The 23,542-nt window shown below is 33.9% G+C and overlaps 1 protein-coding gene across 1 annotated transcript; it reads left to right on the forward strand.

The window, feature by feature from the left end:
- Positions 1–10,984: 10,984 nt before the first annotated feature.
- On the forward strand, positions 10,985–22,760 carry LOC128556898 (V-type proton ATPase 16 kDa proteolipid subunit c-like). Its single transcript, XM_053542799.1, has 3 exons — positions 10,985–11,206; positions 18,501–18,684; positions 20,133–22,760. The coding sequence occupies exons 1-3, from the start codon at positions 11,125–11,127 to the stop codon at positions 20,344–20,346; spliced, it is 480 nt and encodes a 159-aa protein (XP_053398774.1). The 5' UTR covers positions 10,985–11,124; the 3' UTR covers positions 20,347–22,760.
- Positions 22,761–23,542: the final 782 nt, after the last annotated feature.

Here is a 23,542-nt window from a genome sequence, read left to right on the forward strand (position 1 = left end):
AGTGTCACTTCGCATGTCGTGTATCATTTGGAATTGTCGCGCGTCGACCCTCACCAGAACCCGCGACAAGCGACATACGATACGACATTTGGAAAATGTCGCTTTGCGTTGTCAAGCGTAGTTTGTGATTATCGCATGTCGTTTGATAATGTCCCATCGCATTTGCAGGGTCGACACACGACAACGCGAAGTGACATTGCGACATTACGAAGTGACATAGCGACAATGCGATACGACGCTCGACAACGCAAAGTGACATCGCAATATATCGTGCTTTTGAAAGGCGACATTTCAAAGTGGATATCGCGACATTGTTGTTTGGGATTGTCGCTGTTGTTTGCGATTGTCGGGTGTCACTTAGTAATGTGGCTATGTCACTTCGCGTTGTCGTGTGTCGACCCAAACGCGACGGCAACATTATAAATGGCCCCAACAGGATTCCGTAAAAAACATATGAATAGTGATACTTTATTTAAGTAATTTTCGTGTGAATGAGATGACCCCCTGTTTACATCATTGACATGGCGGGAGAAATTCGTTTGATAAAACTTTTTTTCAATACACATAAAATGTAGCAAATTCTGTCAAAATATATAATAAAATACTGTAAATGCAGTGAAAATATATCAATTTTGAAAAAATAATCACTTCCTGGGTTTGTTTACATGACTGACCAATCAGAACGCACAGACGTTACATTATTCCCAGGTATACACTTACCTCATTCCCAGTAAGTCCCTGTACTTTTTTGAATTGGTGGTCTCTGACCTTAATAAAGGTTTGTAACAGGACCAACCTACCAACTTCATCACATTTTGAAAGGACGGACCATATATGGCAAGTTTTTGAATTTTCCTACAGCAACTACTATTTTTGTGACTAGTAACAAACCTTCATTATTAAAAATAAATTAAAATTTCATTTTGTGACCATGTGTTACTTTCTTGTTACTAGACTTATATAGGGATGTTACCATTTGTTACTAATGTTACTAATGAAATGAAATCTCAGAACTTGTCAAAAATAAATTAAAATTTCAATTTGTGACCATGTGTTACTTTCTTGTTACTAGAGTTAAATAGGGATGTTACTGTTTGTTACTAATGTTACCAAGAAAATGACACCTGAGAGAGTCTATCATTAATTTACAAACTTATTATTGTGCCATTTTCGTTACTATAGATAAAGAAGGATTGTTACCTTTCCATACAGGAATTTTAACAGGAACTGGTGGAATTTGTGTGGAACAAAGTTGTGACTTTCTATTACTAGATTATAGAGGGGTTGTTACAGGTAACAAATATACAACTACTTGTAGACAAACTCAGATTTGAGCCATATCTAATTTTACTGTGTCTGACGGAACGGGTGGAGGACTCAATCTAATAATTATTTTTAAAACACACCAGAAATGAACTGTTTTTTGATATGTCTTCTGGCCGGTTTCGTTGGTCCCATAGGAGTGTTTCTCTTGATGAATTGTTTTTTTGTAAAGGCACTGAGTACTGGCGTTTTTTGGTTCTTAAAGTTTTTATATAAATTAACAAGAGCACTCTTGTATTCTATATGTCATGCCTTCTGTTGCCATTACACGTGTTAGGGATTCATCTGGTGGGAATTGTCTTGTGACTATGGAACATGGTGGCGGTATTGGGAGAGAGATGAGTTAGATTTAGTGCGCACTATAAACCAGTTTAAGCACCCAGTGGTATTTGCCACTGATCATACAAGGCGGTATCCTACTGTTTTTCTTTATTTTTTCGTTTTGTCCTCATGTGTTTTTGTCTTTGTTTCTGTGTATGTTTGTCTGTGTGTGCTGGTCATGTACGCGTCCGCGTGCTGTGGGTTGCGCTTTGCGGAGGCTGTGTGTTTTGGAACATCGCTTTACCTGTTGGATATTCATCCTTTTTTTATCAATTGTCACTAGAGTTTTTGATAGACATTATCTTTACCTATGATGTACCACAAAGTGTTTATGCTGTGAAGTCAGTCAACCATCTTGAAAGAGATATTAAAAATGACAGAGTAATATGTACAAATTGGTCTAACATGTTACAAGTACCAATTGCAAATCTATAACCCTGAATATAACATGCATTTTAATCATTGAATCACATCTGAATAAGCTTACAGAGCACATGAGCACGACTAGTGTTGGAAGAGATGACCGCACAGCCCAGTTATCAAGTGGTTAGTTCTCTAAATTGTTTTCTCGTTTACGGCAAAGCCAATATTTTAACTGGGGACCATACGCCGCTTTTCATTGAAGTACACTCTGTGTATCGTTGAAGGTTTCATCTGCACCGCCATATAAATACGTCTGCGGATGTCTCTAAATTATATTCTGGTACTTGAAACATGTGTAAATGTTGAGTTCTGCGCAACCTGGGTATAGAGGGCGTGGATTGTAGATTGAATTTCCACTGCCGTCCATGAAAAAGCTTTATCAAACCGAGCCTGCAACATTTTCGTTTATGTCGTGTTGGGAGATCTGTGGTTATCCACTCTTTTTATTTTATGTAAGGACACCGTCGCATATTCGGTCACGGTGACAACGGACATTGCCAGCACTACATACTTACTGACACCATCAAAGTTAAAGGAACAGTCTTGGTAACTTGTAACTGTGTTCTCCCTTTTTAAACTGAAGAATATATTAGAATGTCATTCAAACCATATATACAAAAAAATTATATACACTGGTGTCAATATTGTTTGAAAACTTATTTCATTATTTCCAGCCCGTAATAGAAATTCTGTGAAATAAGTAACACCTCCAGGTATTTTCTTGACATTTACCAATGATTCTAATTTATCACGAGAGAAAAAAGAAAAAAGAAATTTCTGGATGTTGTAGGGGTTGTAAGATTTTGGCTGTTCGTTTTTAATTTTAGTGTTCATGCATGTCTCAACCATATCGAAAGGTGTACACCTTGAAAAAAGCCTCTTTAACATGTGTACGTTGGAAGGAAGGGCATTAACAACAGAAAAATCCAAATAAACACATTTTTGCAAGGGTTGTTTTCATGATTTTGGTCTTTGCATCAAAAATATCGAAAACAAGTTTTAATAAAATTTTGAATCAAAACCTTGACCATCAGATTGGAATAATCTGACCAAGAAAATGAATGCTCATACCTACATATTTATTCAGAAATAAGATAAATGTCGCCGTTTCTTGAATATTACTATTGTCGGTTTTGGCATTAACACAAAGCTGAAATACACGCATGAATACAAAAATGATGAACAAAGGGTTCAGCGATGTGTGAACGGCTCGACCAAACCAACCAAACTGGCAGGTTTGAATAAAAAGATATTGGCATTATTTTTCATGTCATCGATATATTTTGCTTTTGTCTTTCGTTGCTCTTGTACTGACAAAATGAATTTTTTGAATTATTGAATTAATTAAAACAACATCAGCCTTTTTTTGGTGGAGAGAGAGAGAGAGAGAGACTCGAAATAATTTGAAGTAATTAGAAAGGTAAAAGACATTTGGATCAATGCAGGGTTATTACCAGGGCCTTCCAGCCAAACACAATGCCCGGCTAAAACGTCCTAGCACCCAGCTATAAAAATTCAAAATTCAGTACGTTAAAGGGGTTGTAGATAATTTGAGTAGAGTAGAAGGGTTTGGGAAAAACAGTTTCCAACTTGGTTACGCGCCAAATACACGTGTGCCCTGGGAAGTTGCAGACTCGAATTATTCGATTTTTTAAAGGTCCACAATACTCAAATTTTTATTTTAAAAAATATGAAGCTGCTTTTCAAATAGATGTCATGCATACTTGCATGGTTAGAAAAGCATTGCTTTTGATATTGTAATTGAACTGTTATATTTAGAGTCATAAAGGTAATAAAAAACCCAACAGATTTAATAAAACGTTCTAGTATATACAGAAATATTCAAACCTTTGACAAATGTTAAAGAAAGTAATTATCAGAAAAAGGATTTAACAAAAATTTGATGTATTTAATGTTCATAACGAAAAATGTGGCAGACACATTTTAAACAAAGGCATTATGAGCTTTTAAATTCTTTGCTTAAAAAATTATATTGACTGGTTTAACAGACAGATTGTTTTTCAACTGTAAGGATTTACAAGTGCATAATACAACAGGCTGTCATTGTTCCCTCATAAAACTGCCTGCTATGAAATCCTAAACAAACGCTAAAATTGCTTGACAAATTCACGATGGCGGGCCTGATTTGTAATACAAGGCTGTGTTTGCTGTGCTCTGCGTACCGAGAAATCTATCCTTACCTTTTAATTTCAATAAAAACGTAACTACAGATAAATCGAATGAAATATAGTCTATGCGAATTTAAGCTGAAGAGCATTCCAGTGATATATGGTTTGTAGTCCCGATCAGAAATAGCATAAGTGCTGTCCATGATTGGGCGCATATTTTAGATTACAGCTGTGATTGGATCAGGGTCTATTATACAGTGGACTTAACGGGTTCTGAGATTACTGTTATGCTCCTGCGAAGGAAACCAAAAGTTTGAAAAATCTAATTCAAGCAACGTATCATGCATGGACTTAGACTGGATATGTTGTTTTTTTTGCCGGTGATATCAACTTGACACATTAAGGATCATTCCACGATACCCGTTCAGCTTCAACTTTTCTAATGTTTTAAGCTCAATTGGCAGGTCTGTTATTGGAACAGAAGGTATAATAATAATAATAATAATAATAATAATAATAATAATAATAATGAGCACTCTTATCGAAACATCTAACGCGTCACTTTTAAACTGCAAATATGTATCAAATGAAAACTTCTAAATTTGCATGCATCTATAGATAATAACGTGTCATAAGTACAGCAAAATCGAATCATGCAATTACCTCAAACCATTTTGAAAGTAAAGTCGCAAAACTACGCATCAATAAATGAATTGCATCAAAGGTACCTTATACATTTGTTCAGAACTGCATTTTTGAGAGTGTAAGATTGTTGGTCTGTTATGAACTTCTGCAGCTTGACCCGTTAGGATTATGATAATTCGAGAGAAGAGTAGCTCATCAAAAAACGCGTTTGAACGGTTAGGGTACATAATACATTAGACAATGATTATAGGACGATTTTCATATTAGTATCTGAAACATGAATACAAAAAGGTGCTCTTTTCAAAATATGCTCAAATACTGTAATCTTCTTTCTAGCTTTGGCAAAATAATGGTTAAACTTTATGATTCATTTTTTATATTCAACACCATTTGTTGGGTCACGTGAAATATTCACGGATACCATGCACATGGAAGATGGAATAGCATTAAATGATTGGTAATTGATGAAGATAATAGATACACTTCAGGGTTTTGAAAAGTACATACAACTTATGGATATGGGCCTTTATTACATACCAATTTTAAAACTCTGCCAACTTTTAATGGAACTGAAACGTCAGTATTTTTTCCATATTGACGTTCAAATTTCATATCGGGTGTGTGACGTCATTTCTGACGTCAGTTTCGTGTATGTCGTCGCATTTAAAGTACTTTAACGCCAATATTTTCATGTTCACTCAGGCTTAATAACAGAATTGTATCATTTATGTAATACATGTAGTTTTAAGTGTAGATGCTATGTAATGAATAGATTATTAGATTTTGCATCGAGAAATATGCACTCTTTCAGCTTGTTTTCCAATACATGTATTTGACGAGTAAAAATTTGTTGTACATGTTATGTGTATGTTGCTTTAAATAAATAATGTTTAAACTAAATATGCACTCGTTCTTTCGCGGAATAATTTCGGCCTCCTAAAGTCGCGCAATATTTCCGCTGCATATCTCGATACAAATCTAATAATCTATAAATATAGTGTTGTCGTCCCTGGGATGACATCAGTCACAATCAAAGGCTTTTTAAAAATATCTCAGGAACTGGTGTCAGTTCTATGAAATAGACAGTTTGAATATGGCGGACATTTTTATGAGGCTAAAGGGGTAGAATGCACTTTAGCGGTCCAAGAAGTTTACAGTGCGCATGCACATTAAGTTGGGGTGTGGGCGCAGCATCCCCCAAACATATCCATCTCAAAATAAAGTTACCCCTTATAACTTTTAATATTTAAGACTTTATTATAGGGATCGCTAAAGTGCAAGTGCTCCGGCTAAAGTTGCTGCGTTGTCGAAGCCGATATCTGAGTTTCGCCACATAAAACTTTGGTTTCCAATGTCATTTTTGTGGTGTTCTTCCAGTTGGTATTTCATTTATAATGTTACATTTTATTATATCTTTGCATATAACTTTTAAATGTTTACACATGATGAGAATATGCGAAAAAGTGTTCCAACTGCAAATCTCGCATTTGGTGATAGCATCATAAAAAGGTCTAATTTGGGTAATAATAGAGTGAAAGACAGTGCAATTCACGCTTGGACAATATTTTCCTTCCGTTTGATTTGTAGAAATTTACTAGAAGCTGTAACTAGATCTATTGTACTGTCTTACTTAGATTCCAGAAACAAAAATTGTTTTACTGCCTTTAAACAGAGAATTTATTCTCATAATTATTATAAAAAATCAGGTAATCCGGTACAACGTGTAACAGATATACTTATTTTCAGAAGCAATTACTAACTAGTCTATCTTATACCATTTATTGAATAATCATATTAGGTTATTTTGAGCTTACCAAAACAGTTTAAATTCATGTTCAGTCATCTGGCACTTTTCTACCTGTTTTTCTCCTTTTCTTCATCTTGTTTGAATTAGTAAATACAAGAAGGGCAGTTCAATAAGCTCTCGTACAGTTATTCTATTCTTTGACATTTTTGAAACTTATGTCATTTTATGACGTTTTGACTTGATACCCATTTTATACAGTATAGATACAGAGGTATTTTTGTTTCATCTCTTTTTCAGATGATTTTATCAGTATGTTGTATTTCATGCAAAGCATGTTTTTTTTTTTTTTTTTTTTTTTTTTGGCGGGAATATTTTGCTTTTTCCATGTACTTTTGCCAGATCTACAGATGCTCGAGGTAACGTTTACCTGTTGCCGCCAGACTGGTCATTTCTCCCTTTATCATTCTTTCCTCTTACCAAATTTATAATTCAGATTTTGAGTGTGTTTTAGATATTTATCAATAGTGAAATGGAGTAAAACATTATAAGGATAATAAAGTATTTGTGTACTGAACTTGTTTTCCTTCAGTTGCCAAACAAGGTAGAATTTAATACAATAATGAACCTGGGCTAATTTAAATCAGGAATTGTGACCACTTTTCGTCCGTCTGTCCGTCCTAGATATGGCTCAAATCAAGGATGTTACCTTTTGTTACCTATGTTACTAAGAAAATAAAATCACATGTTCTGTCAAAAATCTATAAATTTCAGATAGATGCAGTTTTTGTGACTTTCTGTTACTAGAATAATGAAGGTTTGTTACTAGTCACAAAAATAGTAGTTGCTGTAGGAAAATTCAAAAACTTGCCATATATGAGTAAAATAGGAAAGCGTAGCGTCCAATTGTTAAATGACTGAATACTAAACATGCGATGTTCCTCAAACAGTTTGGTCATAACATTCTTTAATAGAACGTTTTATAAGTTTACAAAGCTGCAAGACATTTGAATTAACTCTTCTTCTGACATTTATAGTTTTCAGATTTTGTTTTACTAAGAAGGACTTCTTAAAATTATTTCAGGAAAAATAGTACGATATTTTTGCAAAATGGAATAAAAATTCTGACATAAAGTCAATTGTTTACAAAAAAAACTGCACTATTTGAAAGAAAAATGATGGCGATAGAAAGTGGACAATAAACGCCCTCTACTATAGAAAAAAAAACGCCCTAGATTTGTATCAGCTCCTAATACAGGTCGTTACCAAGTCTTTTCACGTTCCTTATTTCCGTAATTTGGATATTCTGAATAAAGTTTTGTATGAACGAGATGACAGATATTAAACGAGACATTATTGATACATTAGTGTGGACGCAAGTGGGTGGGTCAACGTAAAATATTGTTTAAGTGATATAAATGTCAGATAGCTGTATTCACTTACGCACCGTGCAATGATTCTGAAATTTTCAAGAGTTAAAGAGGTTTGATTTTGATATGTGCTAAGTTTACATACTGTTTGCGCTGCATTTCCGCCCTTTATTTCTCTTTAAATATAATAACATACCACTGATATTATACATAATTCTAGACTAAAGAACATCGGCGGTGACAATAGGACTTTTTTACTTTCACATATTTTTATAACATCTAAATTTATCATCAAAAACTATTATTGTGCAGTTACTTTCATTCTGGACACCAATAGAGTTTAGATGTTGGTGTATTATAAAACTCTAGGGATCACATTTCCATGCATAAAAAATGTTGAATTTTCAAAAAGAATAGTTTTCGAAACTGTGATTTTGCCAGATTGTTACATTGGAAAAAGCACATTTTTGGCCAAAAAGGAACCTTCTTAGACATATTATAAAAATGAAATGTCCTGCTATCTTAGAATGATATAAAGTTTATATAGGGATCTTGTAAAATGAGACCGCAATTCACTGAAACCCTTGTTAAGGATTAGGCGGAGCAAACAGTAAATATATATATCGCTATGACAATCATTTGAGCTAAACTTCTTATTCTAAATAATTTGCAGGGCCCACTCTGGAGAATCGTCGCAAATAAATGTATTTACAAAGACGGTGCGAATTCAAAACATTGCAGTGATAAGGGCCTCGCCTTTTGCATCTAGTGTAGGCTCGCCTGTTACAAGTAATGTGTGGAGTGAACGAAACATTGCAGTGATAAAAGAGATAAGGACCTGATATGCATTTAGTGCAGGCTCGCCTGTCCTGACCTGAAGAGGTCCAGTGTCTGAGTCTGGGCAGTGGCTACATGCTCCTGGGGCTGATTCCAAAGTCGGATGCCATCTGGGATGAAGAGTAGTGAGAAACATCGGTTATACAGGACAGAACTATGTAGAGTAGAGTAAGGCATTTGTGAAGAGAAGACTGAAGGGCGCAGATAAGTTCCACCAGGCATTTCTACCAGGTTGTTGATGGTGCCATACATCACGATATATTCTGGCTTTGAACAATATGTTGAATTGTCGTTGAGCAGATCAACATCTACATTAGTACATCATACTGTCAGACTTGACAGTTCTATGACGGTGCGCAAGAATAAGAAATATACAGAGAGAAACTGATAGTAAAAGTAAGAAGTAAGTAAATTCGTCCAAAGATAGAAAAAATGGTGTAAAAGTGTTACCCAGCTACTTTTCACACCATCAGGACATGGCCAGTTTGACTTCCGTGATGGTACCAGGTGGCAGAACCCCGTCGACATAGCTCAATTTAAATCCCCCGTTTCGAGCTATTAAGTAGCTGGAACGGAGTTCCCTTAAGGATGTACGAGCGAATTTTTTCTAACGTTAAGAATTTTTTCATATCCTGTGATCTTGAAGAACATTAGTTTCTAAGACAAACAAGAGCAGAAAAAAACATAGGTCACCGAACTCGTTTTAATTTTATAGGGCATTTTCTTCAGCCACTGCTTAAGCATTTCTGAAATTTTGTAAAATTAGAAAAATGGTGGTACTATATAAGACATATAATATCTTACTTAATCTTATAGGGATTTCAGATCTTACAGGTTAATAAGAATATATGGTGATGTCAGTATTATATAAGCATCAATGTCACTAACAAATCTCTTTAATTTTTACATGTTGACATAATTACCCCACCCACATTATTTTCAATGGAAAAACGTATTTAGATCTACAAAAAAAGTTCTGACGTTAAGATTTTCAAAATATTTTGCAGCATTAAAGACACACAAAACTGCTTCAAAATGGAAAGAAAAAAAGTTGGGGTCACCCTGCATCTAAGAGATTTATTAAGAAAAAAAACTGCTAAAACGTGGTGAATTTTGATATTTTTTGTTCTTTTTGTTTTAATTTATATTTTCTAGATAATATAAAGTGCTATCTTGAAAACTTTTATTTTGTTTATAGCTTAACATTATATGTATCAGTCAGAAAAATATCAAAACCAAACCTGATCTACTTTAATAGATATTTGAAATTACCTACACCTACCCCATTGTAAATCTTACGTTAATTTTAGGCAAATGCCAGCCAAAAATAAGGGTGAAAAAAATTCACAAAAAGCATAATAAATTTGGTTAAATGGTACATTTCTAGCCATATTTTAATTATTTAGCATTAATTTTGACAAAACTTTTGTTAGAAAGCAATATTCGAAGAAACATTTTTCAAAATGGCGGATATCCTGAAAAAAAAACGCTCGTACATCCTTAAGGTCAGGTTGGACAGCCCACTTTTAACGATGCCAAAGAGTAGGCCTCAGCAACAGTTGCTGGCAGAGTTCCATAATAGCAGGATACTCCTAGGAAAGAAGCTGAACGTGTAGCAATCAGTTGATGCTCGATATGGTATAGGTATCTGTCACTTTGTAAGAATCTGGGTATGACCTTCGCCGGCGTCAGGTAGTCCTCAAGGTCTATGGTTACAAGATGGTATACTATCTTGTAGAGCATACGGACTTAGTGTTTATGGCAACGTGAATCCAGAGTCTTCCAGCTAAAATCTTCCAACATATCGGATAAACTGCTGGTGTTATGATTCCAGTTTGTTGCAAGGCGAACTGGTCTCCATTGTACCATTTCAATTTTCTTGGTCAGTAATTTTCAGTACTCCGGCATTGGTTATAGAAACATACGTATACAATTTATTCTGATGTATGAGCGTATATACTATACTTAAAAATAAAACATTAGCAACAATTAAAGCCGGTCATGCGTGAAAGAAAACTGAATACCTTTATAAGGCTTTTGAGGTGCAGCCAAATTAGCCCGGAAATTATACAGTAGCACATGTGAACTCTACTGTGAGTGGTCAGATGAAATCAGATAAACCAATGAGATATGTTGTTACAGACCATTACTACAGACACATTCGGATTTTTCGGTTGTTAAGGTGTACAGCCTTTTGTGGTCACATGATTGTATACGTCACTTGTGTCTTTGCATGATCTGAAAGGAATAGTAATTTGTAGGGGGAGTTTACCGGCGTAATTACTTGTGATTTCCGTGTTATTTTCTTTTTTATCACACAAACTTTGATAGAATGCCTGAGGTAGATCTTGACAGACCACCATACACCCCATTTTTCGGGGCTATGGGAGCTACAGCCGCTATGGCGTTCAGTGGTAAGTTGATGAAGGGTCTTGTGACAACCGGAAATTGATTATTTTCATTGAACATTCATTATCATACCAATTGATTTTGGTGTCAGTTAACAAGATTTTGTCTGGAAATCCTTTTATTTTATGAGGCAGAACATCAGGCACTTTGATCTTGTCATTTTTGTTGCAGATCATAGAGAAATTCTCTTCCATTAAAAATTAATCACATGACAGATGTTCTTTCTTACGAGGATGGCCAGTTCCTGTAAAGATCTAATTGTGTTTAAATTTTATATATATGAAATAAAGCAGCCTAATAAGACACATGTGTGTGCACACATTTTCAAAGACTTTTGTCCTGATAATGTAATTCATTCTCTTGTATTCCCAGGATAAGGTGCTTTGACAGTTCATGAGTAGGCTTACAGCAAAGATCACAACGGAATTTCTAGATTTGATGTCGAGATAAAGTAACTCGGCCTCCTAGTCTTTCCTAATCCTTTCCTAATAGGGGGTCTTGCTGAAGTGGATCCTAGCCTCTGCCTCTAAAAACACATTTTTCTGGCAGATGAGAATTTTTTTTTAAACTGAATAATGAACACAGTGGTTATATCAAAGCAGGTTATGAAAGCCGTGTTATTTATCATGTTAAGATATCTGATTTTTATTTGTAATTAAAGAGTTAAAATATAAGTTTGTTCTACCACTTAAAGGGAATGGTGTTGGTTTAAGAGAGGTAAATTTAAAACTTGGAATGTGAAACTGTAAAGTTCCCGAATTTGGAATGTGATTTTCCCTGCTGGATCTTTGTTCATATTTATTTAATCAGAGTGTATCGCCACAAAATACCATTTGTTTTTCACAGAAGCAGACTGGGATGTGATTCAGATGAGAGCTCTTTAAGATATCTTTTCAAAAAAATCATGTGTTAGTTTTGTCAGAAAGCATACTGTAACAAATATTTTTTTAAACTGTAATTGGGTATAGCCTTCATTGAAATTTTGATTTAATCATTGAATGTACACATAAATATTGTAGTCCTGAGAAATACATGAAAAAGTATTCTGTCAATATTCTGCTTTGCGGACAGCTGGAATTACAATACCGTTAAAAGAAATTCAGAGCCTGCACAATATTGAGTGAATAAATGGTATAAATTGTATTTAGGCTGAAGATTTTACATTTAAACCATGATTGAGCAAAGATGTCTAGGAATTCTTTAAAGTTTGCTTGCAGCAGAATTCTAGGAATAGTGATTAACTACATTAGTTTATTTCAGATAATATAAAAACAAATAGTGATGAAGTCTGAATAGAATTCAAATGAAATAAATAAGTCGAGTTATCCCAGATTGCATGAATTGATCATAGTAATTGCTCTGCATAATGATTTTATGGTGGGAACTCTGTGAAAAACAGATCCATTGGCAAAAATGTTGTACTAAAATGAATGTATTTTGACATTGAAACAATTGTATCTGCATTTTTAAAGAAAATTTCATCATCTGCTTTCATGCACTGACAGGCAGATTTTAACCACAACCTAAAATTAACAAATTGAACTTATTTTTTACTTCAGTTTGCTATCAAGGTTCTTTGGGTTATGTTTTCAATATCAAACTCTTTTTCTAACAATTATGAATTTAAAAAAAAAATTGTTACTGTATTAAAAGACTTTTTTTTATTTCTTAGACAGTTTTTTCTTCACTGAATATATTAAACACAATTTTGTACTTTCCTTGTAATGTGGCAATACAAAGTTGATAATATTCATATTTAAAATCTCACTTAAATTTGACTACTGACTCTCCACAATTTTGTTAAGGTTATCTCCCTTTAACAGTAAATTACACTTACCAATCTCTCATATTATCTAGTGTAAACAAGTCTGCTTGTGGTTAAGACTAATAAAAGTTTGTGTACTGGTTTGATAAAATTTAGGGGAAAAGCTTGATGTCGAATGTTTACTTGACTGAAGTCAATGTGTGTTTTAACCTATAAGATCCCATGATATGTGCAAGGAGAAAAACTTATTTGGATGTTATACTAAGTCTATAGTTTAGGATACAAATAAGTGGGGAGAGATTTAAAATATGTTTTGTAAAAGAGAAGAGGATAGTGAGAAATTCAAAGTAAGTCATCATCATTTTCGAAATTCAGAAGACCTTAAGTTAGGGGTTAAAATAAATTATAGAAAATATTGAAAAAATATAAAGTTATTATATATTATCAATACTAACAGTTAAAAACATCAACTTAAAATGTATGGTACATTGTATATTCTTCAGATCTGAGCATTTTTTTTTCAATTCTTAAGTTAAACTGTGTTAAGTGCTCCATGAAAATTTAAACTATAGAATGAAAAAGTTTGACTCCTGTTAAGTATATGGCATTATTTAATCGGACGATGCTGGGTAAAGTTTAAGACATCTTTAACAGATGTTGATCAAAAGATACAGACGAGGACACTATGAACTTCTCTGTAATGACTGTGCCACTGACATTTTTTGCTCATCACATATATGTTGTGCCATTCCCCTGCCCTTCTAACGGAAAAAGAAGAATATCTCAGTCAGTGTCTTCATCACGTCTTCCCCCTGTGCCTTGAAATCTTCAGTACACACCTCAGACTTGGATTTTCAGCAAGTAACATACATGTATGTACTCCCCCAACTTCCTTCAAGTCACACACCACAAACCAAAGTGGTAGTAAAGTTTACTTAAGTCTCACATTGTCAAGGAGAACATACATAAGTATGACCATGCAGTGACAGTAAGTGTTCTCTGGTTACATATACATATTGACTTTCCTGTATAAGATCAGACATGTTCCTTTTCACCTCTCATGATACATTTGTTGTTAACTCATTGCAGTAAACTTGTAGTTTTCACTGAAAGAAACAAAGTATCATCAAACACAAAGTACAGAAATGTTGTTATACACATATAGACACATAATCATGTGACCTAAATTTGCAGTATTTGTGAAACTAACTTTAAACACAATCATATGTCCTAATGTACAAACTGTATGTTTGTTTACTATGAGCACTCTGTGGTTTGTAAATGAAATATCTTCCCTTTTAATCATTAACCTTTACCATGTTTAATTTCTAACATAAAACTGGTCTATCATTCAATTTGGGCAGTATCAATCATTATTCAAAGGGATGTTCACTGAAAATTAACTTACTGGACTGTGAACTGTGCAAACCATGATCAGCTTGCACTGGTCACAAAGGCAAAATCACTTGCTGCCAGCAGGCTAAAGTTGACCATTTAAAGCTCAATCATGGGGAGTCAGGGTTCGATTCCCGACACGGTCATCTTTTTTTCTTGATGTGGCATTTTTAAATAGGTTAGAAACAAAAATGTTCATAATATGACCAAACTTTAATTTGAAAGAAAGGTCATTTTTAATCCAAAATCTGAAGGTCAGTGCCTTTAAGACATGTTTTAATAGGAGAGATCGCCGTGACATCACGCATTAACACCTATTTATCTAGTGGTTGGCAAAACAAATGTTTTTACATCGTTTGTGTATAGGATCGGAATTTTTAATTTTTGATAACTTTTTCGTTCATTTATGGATTTTAAAAATTCAAAAAGTTTTGAAATGCTTACGATTTTCATATTTTCTCATTTAAATATCTTTTTAAAATGAATGACCATTTTAAATGACATATGATTTTAATAGCGGCGTAGAGATGCTCCCAACTTTTAGAAAAACACTTAAGTTAAGCGTTCATAATAAATCCATTTTATTTCGAAATGACAATTAAAAGTAATCAATAAATTGCTTGTTTTATATCCTTTCCATTGATCAAAAAATGATTGATATCATTTGTGTTTTAAGAAAGTTTAAGCCGTTAGAAAAACATCACTGTTTACAAAAAACATGGACACTCGGCGCCTGCCCACCCGATCTTTGTCTTATCAGTTCTAAAAATAGAAAATACGAGGGATTTGTATACAAACACGATCTCTCCTATAATGACTGAATTATTCTTAGATCGAGATTTTAATCAGATTGGATGGCATGTGACAATAAACAAGGCAAATGCCTTGGTTATTTCATAGATTTAACTTTATACTTGTTATTCTACATCAGTAATTTGTGTGTGTTAGAATATTCCATGAGTGTCTTGTAGAAAATCTTTGTCTGAGACTCTTGGAACAGAAATAACTGAATGAAAATCAATATTATATAATCTACTGCTACGACTCTTTGACCACAGGGAGTATTACCCTGTGATATTTTGATGATTCTACAATTTCCATTTCCCAATTAAACACAAAAATAAAACATGGCCTTGCCAGATGCTTTTTTAAGTAGCTTTAATTTGAAAAAAAAAAGGAAATTATAATAACAGTTTGATATTTTTTTTTTGGTAAAATCAATACTAACCCATTTTAAGCAGGTACTGTGTAATCATTTAATTTGGTGGGCAGGAAATTTCACAGTTTTGACTTGAACAGAATAATCGGATATTTCATGGGGACATGAATTTGTGGATTTCAGATTTGGATTGAAACAACTGCAGAATCTAGGAGATTAGTGCCTGTCAAATAATAACGTTTTACAACATCTCTGTTGGTAATATTGTATGATATGTTTGTTTGGTAAGATAACTTGCAGAGTTTTTGTGTTTTCTGGAAGTCTTTTAAGAAATCCACCACTGGCACCAAATGAAGGGACTTGATCATGACAGTTATTGCGTACAAACCCACTGTCATGTAATCAAAGACCTGAAAGTTAGTAAAATGGTAATTGAATTGAGATATTGTTGTGGTTTGTAAATAATCAGGCAAAGAAATTGGAATTTATGTGTTCTTTTTAGCTCATCTGATTTTTTGAAAAAAAATGATGAGTTATTGTCATCACTTGAGCGGTTGTCGGCGTCGGCGTCGGCGTCTGCGTCGGCGTTGCCTGGTTAAGTTTTATGTTTAGGTCAGCTTTTCTCCTAAACTATCAAAGCTATTGCTTTGAAACTTGGAATACTTGTTCACCATCATAAGCTGACCCTGTATAGCAAGAAACATAACTCCATCTTGCTTTTTGCAAGATTTATGGCCCCTTTTGTACTTAGAAAATATCAGATTTCTTGGTTAAGTTTTATGTTTAGGTCAACTTTTCTCCTAAACTATCAAAGCTTTTGCTTTGAAACTTGGAATACTTGTTCACCATCATAAGCAGACCCTGTACATCAAGAAACATAACTCCATCTTGCTTTTTGCAAGAATTATTGCCCCTTTTGGACTTAGAAAATCAGTTTTCTTGGTTAAGTTTTATGTTTAGGTCAGCTTTTATCCTAAACTATCAAAGCTATTCCTTTAAAACTTGCAACACTTGTTCACCATCATAAGCTGACCCTGTACAGCAAGAAACATAACTCCATCCTGCTTTTTGCAAGATTTATGGCCCCTTTTGGACTTAGAAAATATCAGATTTCTTGGTTAAGTTTTATGTTTAGGTCAACTTTTTCTCTTAAACTATCAAAGCTATTGCTTTAAAACTTGCAACTCTTGTTCACCATCATAAGCTGACCCTGTACAGCAAGCAACATAACTCCATCCTGCTTTTTGCAATAATTATTGCCCCTTTTGGACTTAGAAAAATCATTTTCTTGGTTGAATATTATGTTTAAGTCAACTTTTCTCATAAACTATCAAAGCTATTGCTTTAAAACTTGCAACAGTTTTTCACCATCATAAGTGGACACTGTACATCAAGAAACATAACTCTATCCTGTTTTTTGCAAGAGTGATGGCCCTTTTTAGACTTAGAAAATCATGGGTAGGACAATATTTCTATTATACAAAAAAAATCAGATGAGCGTCAGCACCCGCAAGGCGGTGCTCTTGTTTATCATTCAGTTTAGTGATCTGATCAAGTAACCACAAAATCCATGAAAATAAGTCCCTGCTTACAGCTCTAATGAATGATAGCCTTAGACCCGACTGTGTGAAACAAGAACACTAATCCCATATAAGGCTGTTAGCAGATTTTAACCATATGTGATAAAAAAGCATCCATTGGGGTTTCATCTACAGTCTCCCAACTTATCCATTTAGTGGTTTCAAAGGATTTGATTTGAATATGTGGTCTTATATATGTGGTCAATAATACTAGAAACATGTGTGCCAAAATGCTTACTTATAGAATGAAAGTCTATTTTCTGCAAGGTCACGTGAATCTATTGAGTGTGTGTGGGTTGTAACATCCAATATCCAATAGTAAAATCAATAGAGCCTTCTCCAGTAATAGTGACTCTCAAATCATAGAGCTGTGTTAAGCCAGAATATTCCCATGATTTTCATTGTAGGAAAGTATTGATTCTACATTGACTGGCCGTTTTTCTTTCTAACCTTATGAAAAGATACATCTTTCTTCTATAATTAGCTTCGGTATGATTTAACCTTTAATCTGCTGGCAGCAAGTGATTGTGCCTTTGCGGCTAATGCAGACCAAGATCAACATGCACATCCGTGCAGGCTGATCATGGTCTGCACTGTTAGCTATTCAGTCAGTAAATTTTCAATACCACCCTTTGATAAACAAGTGGTACTGCCCAAATTGAAAGATTGGATTGGTTGGACCAATTAATTTTAGAAATTACGCAGGGTAAAGGTTAAGGGCTACCTTGTTGTTATGGTTGCTGGCTGTTTCAATTGCCCCTTTAACCTCTGTGCACTGGAAACCTTGCTTGGAATGTAAAATTCCTTTGTGTAAGGAAGTCAATTAGATGGCTATGGAAGGTTGATGGTTCTAACAAAAAAATAAGCCAATGCCTGAAATAATGCCTATAGGGACAAATAGGGTCTACCTGCGCCATAAAAATCTGGAAAGTCGCCATCAAGGCATTTCATTGTTGTATAACAGAGACAGATATTCAGTCTCCCAATCGAAAACCAGGACTTTTTTTTTTCAGAAAGTCACATAAACTTTATTTACAAATTTGCTCAGTTTGAAGTATTTCATTTATTTGAAAATTTTACAATATATTGAATCTGTAATGCTGTAGAAACTGAGGCTGTAAATTTAATGTCTTTAGACTGTATATGTACTGATACAAAATCTTAAGTATTTTGCAAACATTTTGAATTCATGCAATCTTAGTGTGGTTTAATATAAAATGTTCCCTGAATCGAAGCATAACACAAAGGCATATTTTGGTGAGTTACATGTAAATGTTTTGTGCATAAATTAGCAGTGGGATCAGCGTATGGAACCGATAAATCTTATACTGGCATTACATCCATATTTTTCTCAAGAAATTCTTAACAGCACATAAAAGTTGATTTTGTTATGTTTTCAGCTCTGGGAGCAGCCTATGGAACGGCCAAGTCTGGTACTGGTATTGCGGCGATGTCGGTCATGCGACCTGAGCTTATCATGAAATCCATCATCCCCGTTGTCATGGCTGGTATCATTGCCATCTACGGTCTTGTCGTAGCTGCTCTTATTGCCAACAGTATAGATGCTGAATACGATCTTTTTAAGTAAGTTCACTTGAATAGTAAACTATTTTAGTACATAATGTTTGCAGTAGTGAATAGATAAGTGGTATACTGATATTAAAATAATGGCTGTCTCATCTGCCAAATACTGCAAATAGTCTGGTGTACTGAACACCCCTTTGCTAAATATTTATGCATTTAGCAAATGGAGGAATGATTTTTACATCAGCTGGAAATCACACTGGCTCAAAATTACTGTGTATTTGAGAAACCAAAGATAATGTGCAGACAGAAAAGAAGACCCTAGGTCGTGATAAATTGTAGTCTAGATATTTATACACTGGGGAAAAAGAAAATACACTGTACCATTATGTTTAATTTAGGTGATATTAGTGACAGCAGTTACAACAGTCAATAAATAACTGTAGTTAAGTATTCTATTTTGCTTCCATATTGATCGGTCGTATTTGGCAGAAGGCATTATATAAGTAAAGTGTGTTATCATCTATTCTTGCAATGTATTATATACAGGTAACAGTAATAGTTTTAGAAAATAGAAAAAAAAATCACAGTGATTTGCCTATTAAATGACTAAATGTCTTAGATGAGGTTTTTTGATATGATACTTAGACTTGAAAGTGGCCCTAATACATGTACCTAGTGCTTAAGGTTGCTGACAGCGGATAGTTTTCTTTCATCTTTGTAAGTCTTAAGTTCTGCTTGGAATTCAGCTTGGACTAAGATTAGGAAAGGTTGGCACTTCTGCCAACATGCTTATTCAGGGGTGAAATAATACACGAAGGGTACATTGTACTTGTGTCCTTTTCTGCTATTAAAGCCCAAAAAGGGCCATTTGACCTGAGCCCCAGAGCCCGTCTGCGTATAAAAATTATACCAAAATGGTAATTTAGGGTATTCCTCTACCAATAAGCTGGAAACATAATTATAGTACTTAGAAATAGTATTGATAAAACACAGATGCCATGCTTTTAATACAGTTGCTTTTACTGCTCAGAGAGTTTCATATTTAGTCAAAAGTTTTAGAAGAGGATTTTTCATATGACTCTTTGACTTCTAGCTTATTGTAATTATTACTTTTAATTCCTATCAGGATAATTGAGCTGTGCCATGGGAAAACCAATGTAGTGGCTTTGCGACCAGCATGGATCCAGACCAGCCTCAGGTCAGGATCCATGCTGTTCGCTAACAGTTTCTCTAATTACAATAGGCTTTGAAAGCGAACAGCATGGATCCTGACCAGACTGCGCGAATGCGCAGGCTGGTCTGGATCCATGCTGATTGCAACGCCACTATGTTGGTTTTCCCATGGCATGGCTCATATTATACACATGATTTTGTTATATTCTACAGTGTTCTGACATCTTCATATGTCAAAAGACTGTATAAATACAACTGTTTAGCCAGTACAAATGTAGTTTGTAAGAATACAAGTTTACTGTAGGTAAAGTGATTGTTTTCTGTACTTGCAGGAGTTTCTGTCATCTTGGAGCAGGTTTGAGTGTAGGTCTCAGTGGTCTTGCTGCCGGTTTTGCCATCGGCGTTGTCGGCGACGCTGGTGTACGAGGAACGGCCCAACAACCAAGATTATTCGTGGGGATGATTCTAATTCTTATTTTTGCTGAAGTGTTGGGTTTATACGGACTGATTGTGGCGCTCATTTTGGCCACAAAGAGCAAGAACTAAGATCTATGGTGCTCTGTTAGGTACCTGTTATAAAATATAATACTTGGAAAGATTGTGGTAGAATAGTGTCTATAAATTTTGAAAAATATCAAAGTATGTCAGTTCAGTAAAATCATGGTGTTTACCTTTTTATATTGGTGTTACTATTTTTTGGAACGAAAAATAAGGAAAGAAATTGTAAATGTCTTAAATGGTTTAAATTTTCAATGTATCTGGTTATATCCATTTGCTTTGCATTGCAAACGAGTATCAGAGTTGGCCAGAGAGAAGCAACTCGACACAAGATTATCACTGCTTTGCTAAGATGAACAAATTTCCATATAGTTGTGAATATAGCCAGATATATTGTTTCAATGAATGTTAGCGTATTGGAGCATTTGTCATTAAAGACAGATCTGTATACAAAATTTGCACTTTAACGAGGAAGTTAATTAACATACATGTATCCTATAGGTATAAATCATATAGGCCTTATGAAGTTTTGAAAATTAGAAATTGAGACATGCAATTAAAAGCAATACTGGCTTGATTGGCAAATGCTTCAGTTTTATTGTTTAAACTTACGAGGCATACAAGCTATAGAGTGGAATAATTTTTGTTTTGTATGAAAACCTTTCGTGATAAATATTGTATATTACATTTTGTTATAATATATTTGTAAATAGTTAGTCTTCTGTTGATGGACTTAAAAATGAAAGCAGGGTAGCTTGGAGAACAATTTCACGAAATAATGATCTACTTTTTTATTGTGAAAAAAAATGTTTTAAAACACCAGACAGAGGTCTTGCAATGTAAATATTCAAAACGAAAAATTTTGATCTGAAGTTAAGTGGTTATTAATTCTATTCATATTGGCTAAAATAAAAACGATACTACCAGTTTGTAAGAGGTGCGTCGGAAGGTTTTTAATAGAACAATAGGTTAAACTGATTAAAGGTGATTTCTTGAATTTTGAAATAAAGGTAATTGTAAGATTGCTAAGTTGTATGAAAATGATTATAAATCTATTGATATAAAAAATAACAAGTTTATCAGTGAAAATATGACTGTGAAGGTACTTTTTCATCAGACATTTGTAGTTACCCTCCAGCTAACACATGTACTGTAGATACATTTACCATTTTGTGAGTAACATGTCCTTATGTTTAACTTCATTGATTTGATCTTTACTATTTTTATGAATTAAACTCACTTTAAAAGTTTGCCAAAATATCCTAGGATACGTTATGTACTTGTACAATTTGTATAAACTATTTCTCAATGTTTTGAAAATTAAAAAAAGCTACAATAAAAATACAAGATTTAAATGTTTTTTCCTTGTTTCAAAGTCACCTGTCTCTGTGATTTACTCTATTACTGGTTTTTAGTCATAATTTTTATGTTTTCAATTATATTTTATTTAGTTTTTCTAGAACATTTTCAATTGTGTTCTTAGTTACTATAACCCAGAGAGAATGCTTAAGGTTGTTTTATGCTAGAAATAAATCCCATTGCTTTGTTTGTAAAAACAATTGAAATGACATCAATATTTTATTCCTAACTATTCTATGTTTTTTATTTATCCTGTAGCATATAAATTAAAATATTGGATTAAACTGGCCAGTTTTCTAAGCATTTGTTTTAGTGTGATGTGATTAAAGTTAATTTATAATAGAAAATTAATTCTTAGACTAATAAATTATGTGATATTTTGTCAACATTGGTATACAATTTGAACTTTTTATTACAGCGCATCAAAAATGTTCTATCTATACTTTCCCTAAGATTCTTGAATGATAAAAAAATAGTCAGTTAAAAAAGAAAACACTCCCTGAAAAAACTGAAAAAAAAGACAAAATTCCGCAGTTTTACATGTGAAAATTAAAAGAACAACTTTCTGCTAGTTTTATTGCTTGTTTGCTTCAAAAATCTTTTTCAAATTTCTTCTTTTTATACAAGCCCCATGTAGTCTTATACAGAATTTTTCTGACTCTTGTAAGCAGGTGTAATCAAATGGAAGCAAAAGTTTGACGTGTATGATTGAGAAATCCCTTACCCATGTGTGTAGTAATATAGCTCATTTGTTAACTTTGTTTATAATGGAACATTCCTTCACAGTGTATAGATAAACTTCGATAAAATGACACAATTATACCATTATTAGGCTGGCAGTCAGACACATGTTGACTTTGAAACATTGGTCGACTCGTGACCCATTTATAACATGACCTTTGCCCTTGAGGTCATTTTGCATTCACTGTGCAATAAGGAACAGACCGGTTTAGAAGTTGGTTAAATTGTGTCATCATATCTTATGTCATCAGTAAAATCTCGCTGTATATTGTTTTTTCATTTCATGCATGGTTGACTAAAGTGACACAGTATATATATTTTGTTTCCATGTAAATGTGAAAATAAACTGGAAGAACTCATCAGTACAGTGTTGTTTTCTGCATTTTCTTTTCTCCTGTGTTAGCTCACCTTGACAAAGCGTTCAGGTGAGCTAATAGTATAGGTGGATCAACCAGACAAAATATTCCAGAAGCATCTCAAATATTGCTGGACAGTCAGAATTTCACTAAAATTGTCTGTAGTACCGGTAATATGGTGTGGATTATACTAAAGGTTTTCCAAATTGTAGTGGTTTTGCTTGACTGTATTTACGAGCTTCCAGAGCTGAAACAGTAAGACCTTCAAACGTTTGATGTTTGTTAAAATGCTTTTGCTCCACCATACTTTGGTCAAGAGCTTAAAATAGACCAAACATTATGATAATTTCTCATGAGCCCCTTGATAGATGTTCACCAAACATGTTCAGAAAGAAGTGAATTTAGGAAGGTTAAGGTATTAGATCACTAATAGTAATGTTTACAAAATGGCCTTTGCTTGGTATATTCTGAACGGTAACCGTGTTTTGCACTATTTTGCAATTTTTAAGCAACTTTTACCGTGCCGTTATGTATAAATTTCGTATAACTTACGGCATCTCCTCAAGCTCAAGTAGAGACAAATTTCAAAGTGATAGCCACTATCCAAAACGTTTGCAGAGAACTCATTTTACAATTAATTTTAATAAAAGAAACATCAAACTTTTGGTAAACAATTATAAAACAAAATAAAAATGTCAATATCATTTTTTCTATGGTGCCGCAAGTAAACGGATTTAATGAAACAGAATTCATACTTCAACATCGAAAAAATAAGGTCAAATGCTCTG

The sequence above is a fragment of the Mercenaria mercenaria genome, chromosome 5, assembly GCF_021730395.1.
Source record: "Mercenaria mercenaria strain notata chromosome 5, MADL_Memer_1, whole genome shotgun sequence".
Classification (NCBI taxonomy): Eukaryota; Metazoa; Mollusca; class Bivalvia; order Venerida; family Veneridae; genus Mercenaria; species Mercenaria mercenaria.

Excerpts from the sequence above, each read along its gene's own strand:
- LOC128556898 (XM_053542799.1), top strand. The coding sequence starts at position 11,125 with ATGCCTGAGGTAGATCTTGACAGACCACCATACACCCCATTTTTCGGG. Across the intron at positions 11,207-18,500 it reads AGCCGCTATGGCGTTCAGTG|CTCTGGGAGCAGCCTATGGA; the intron begins GTAAGTTGATGA and ends TTATGTTTTCAG. Across the intron at positions 18,685-20,132 it reads GCTGAATACGATCTTTTTAA|GAGTTTCTGTCATCTTGGAG; the intron begins GTAAGTTCACTT and ends CTGTACTTGCAG.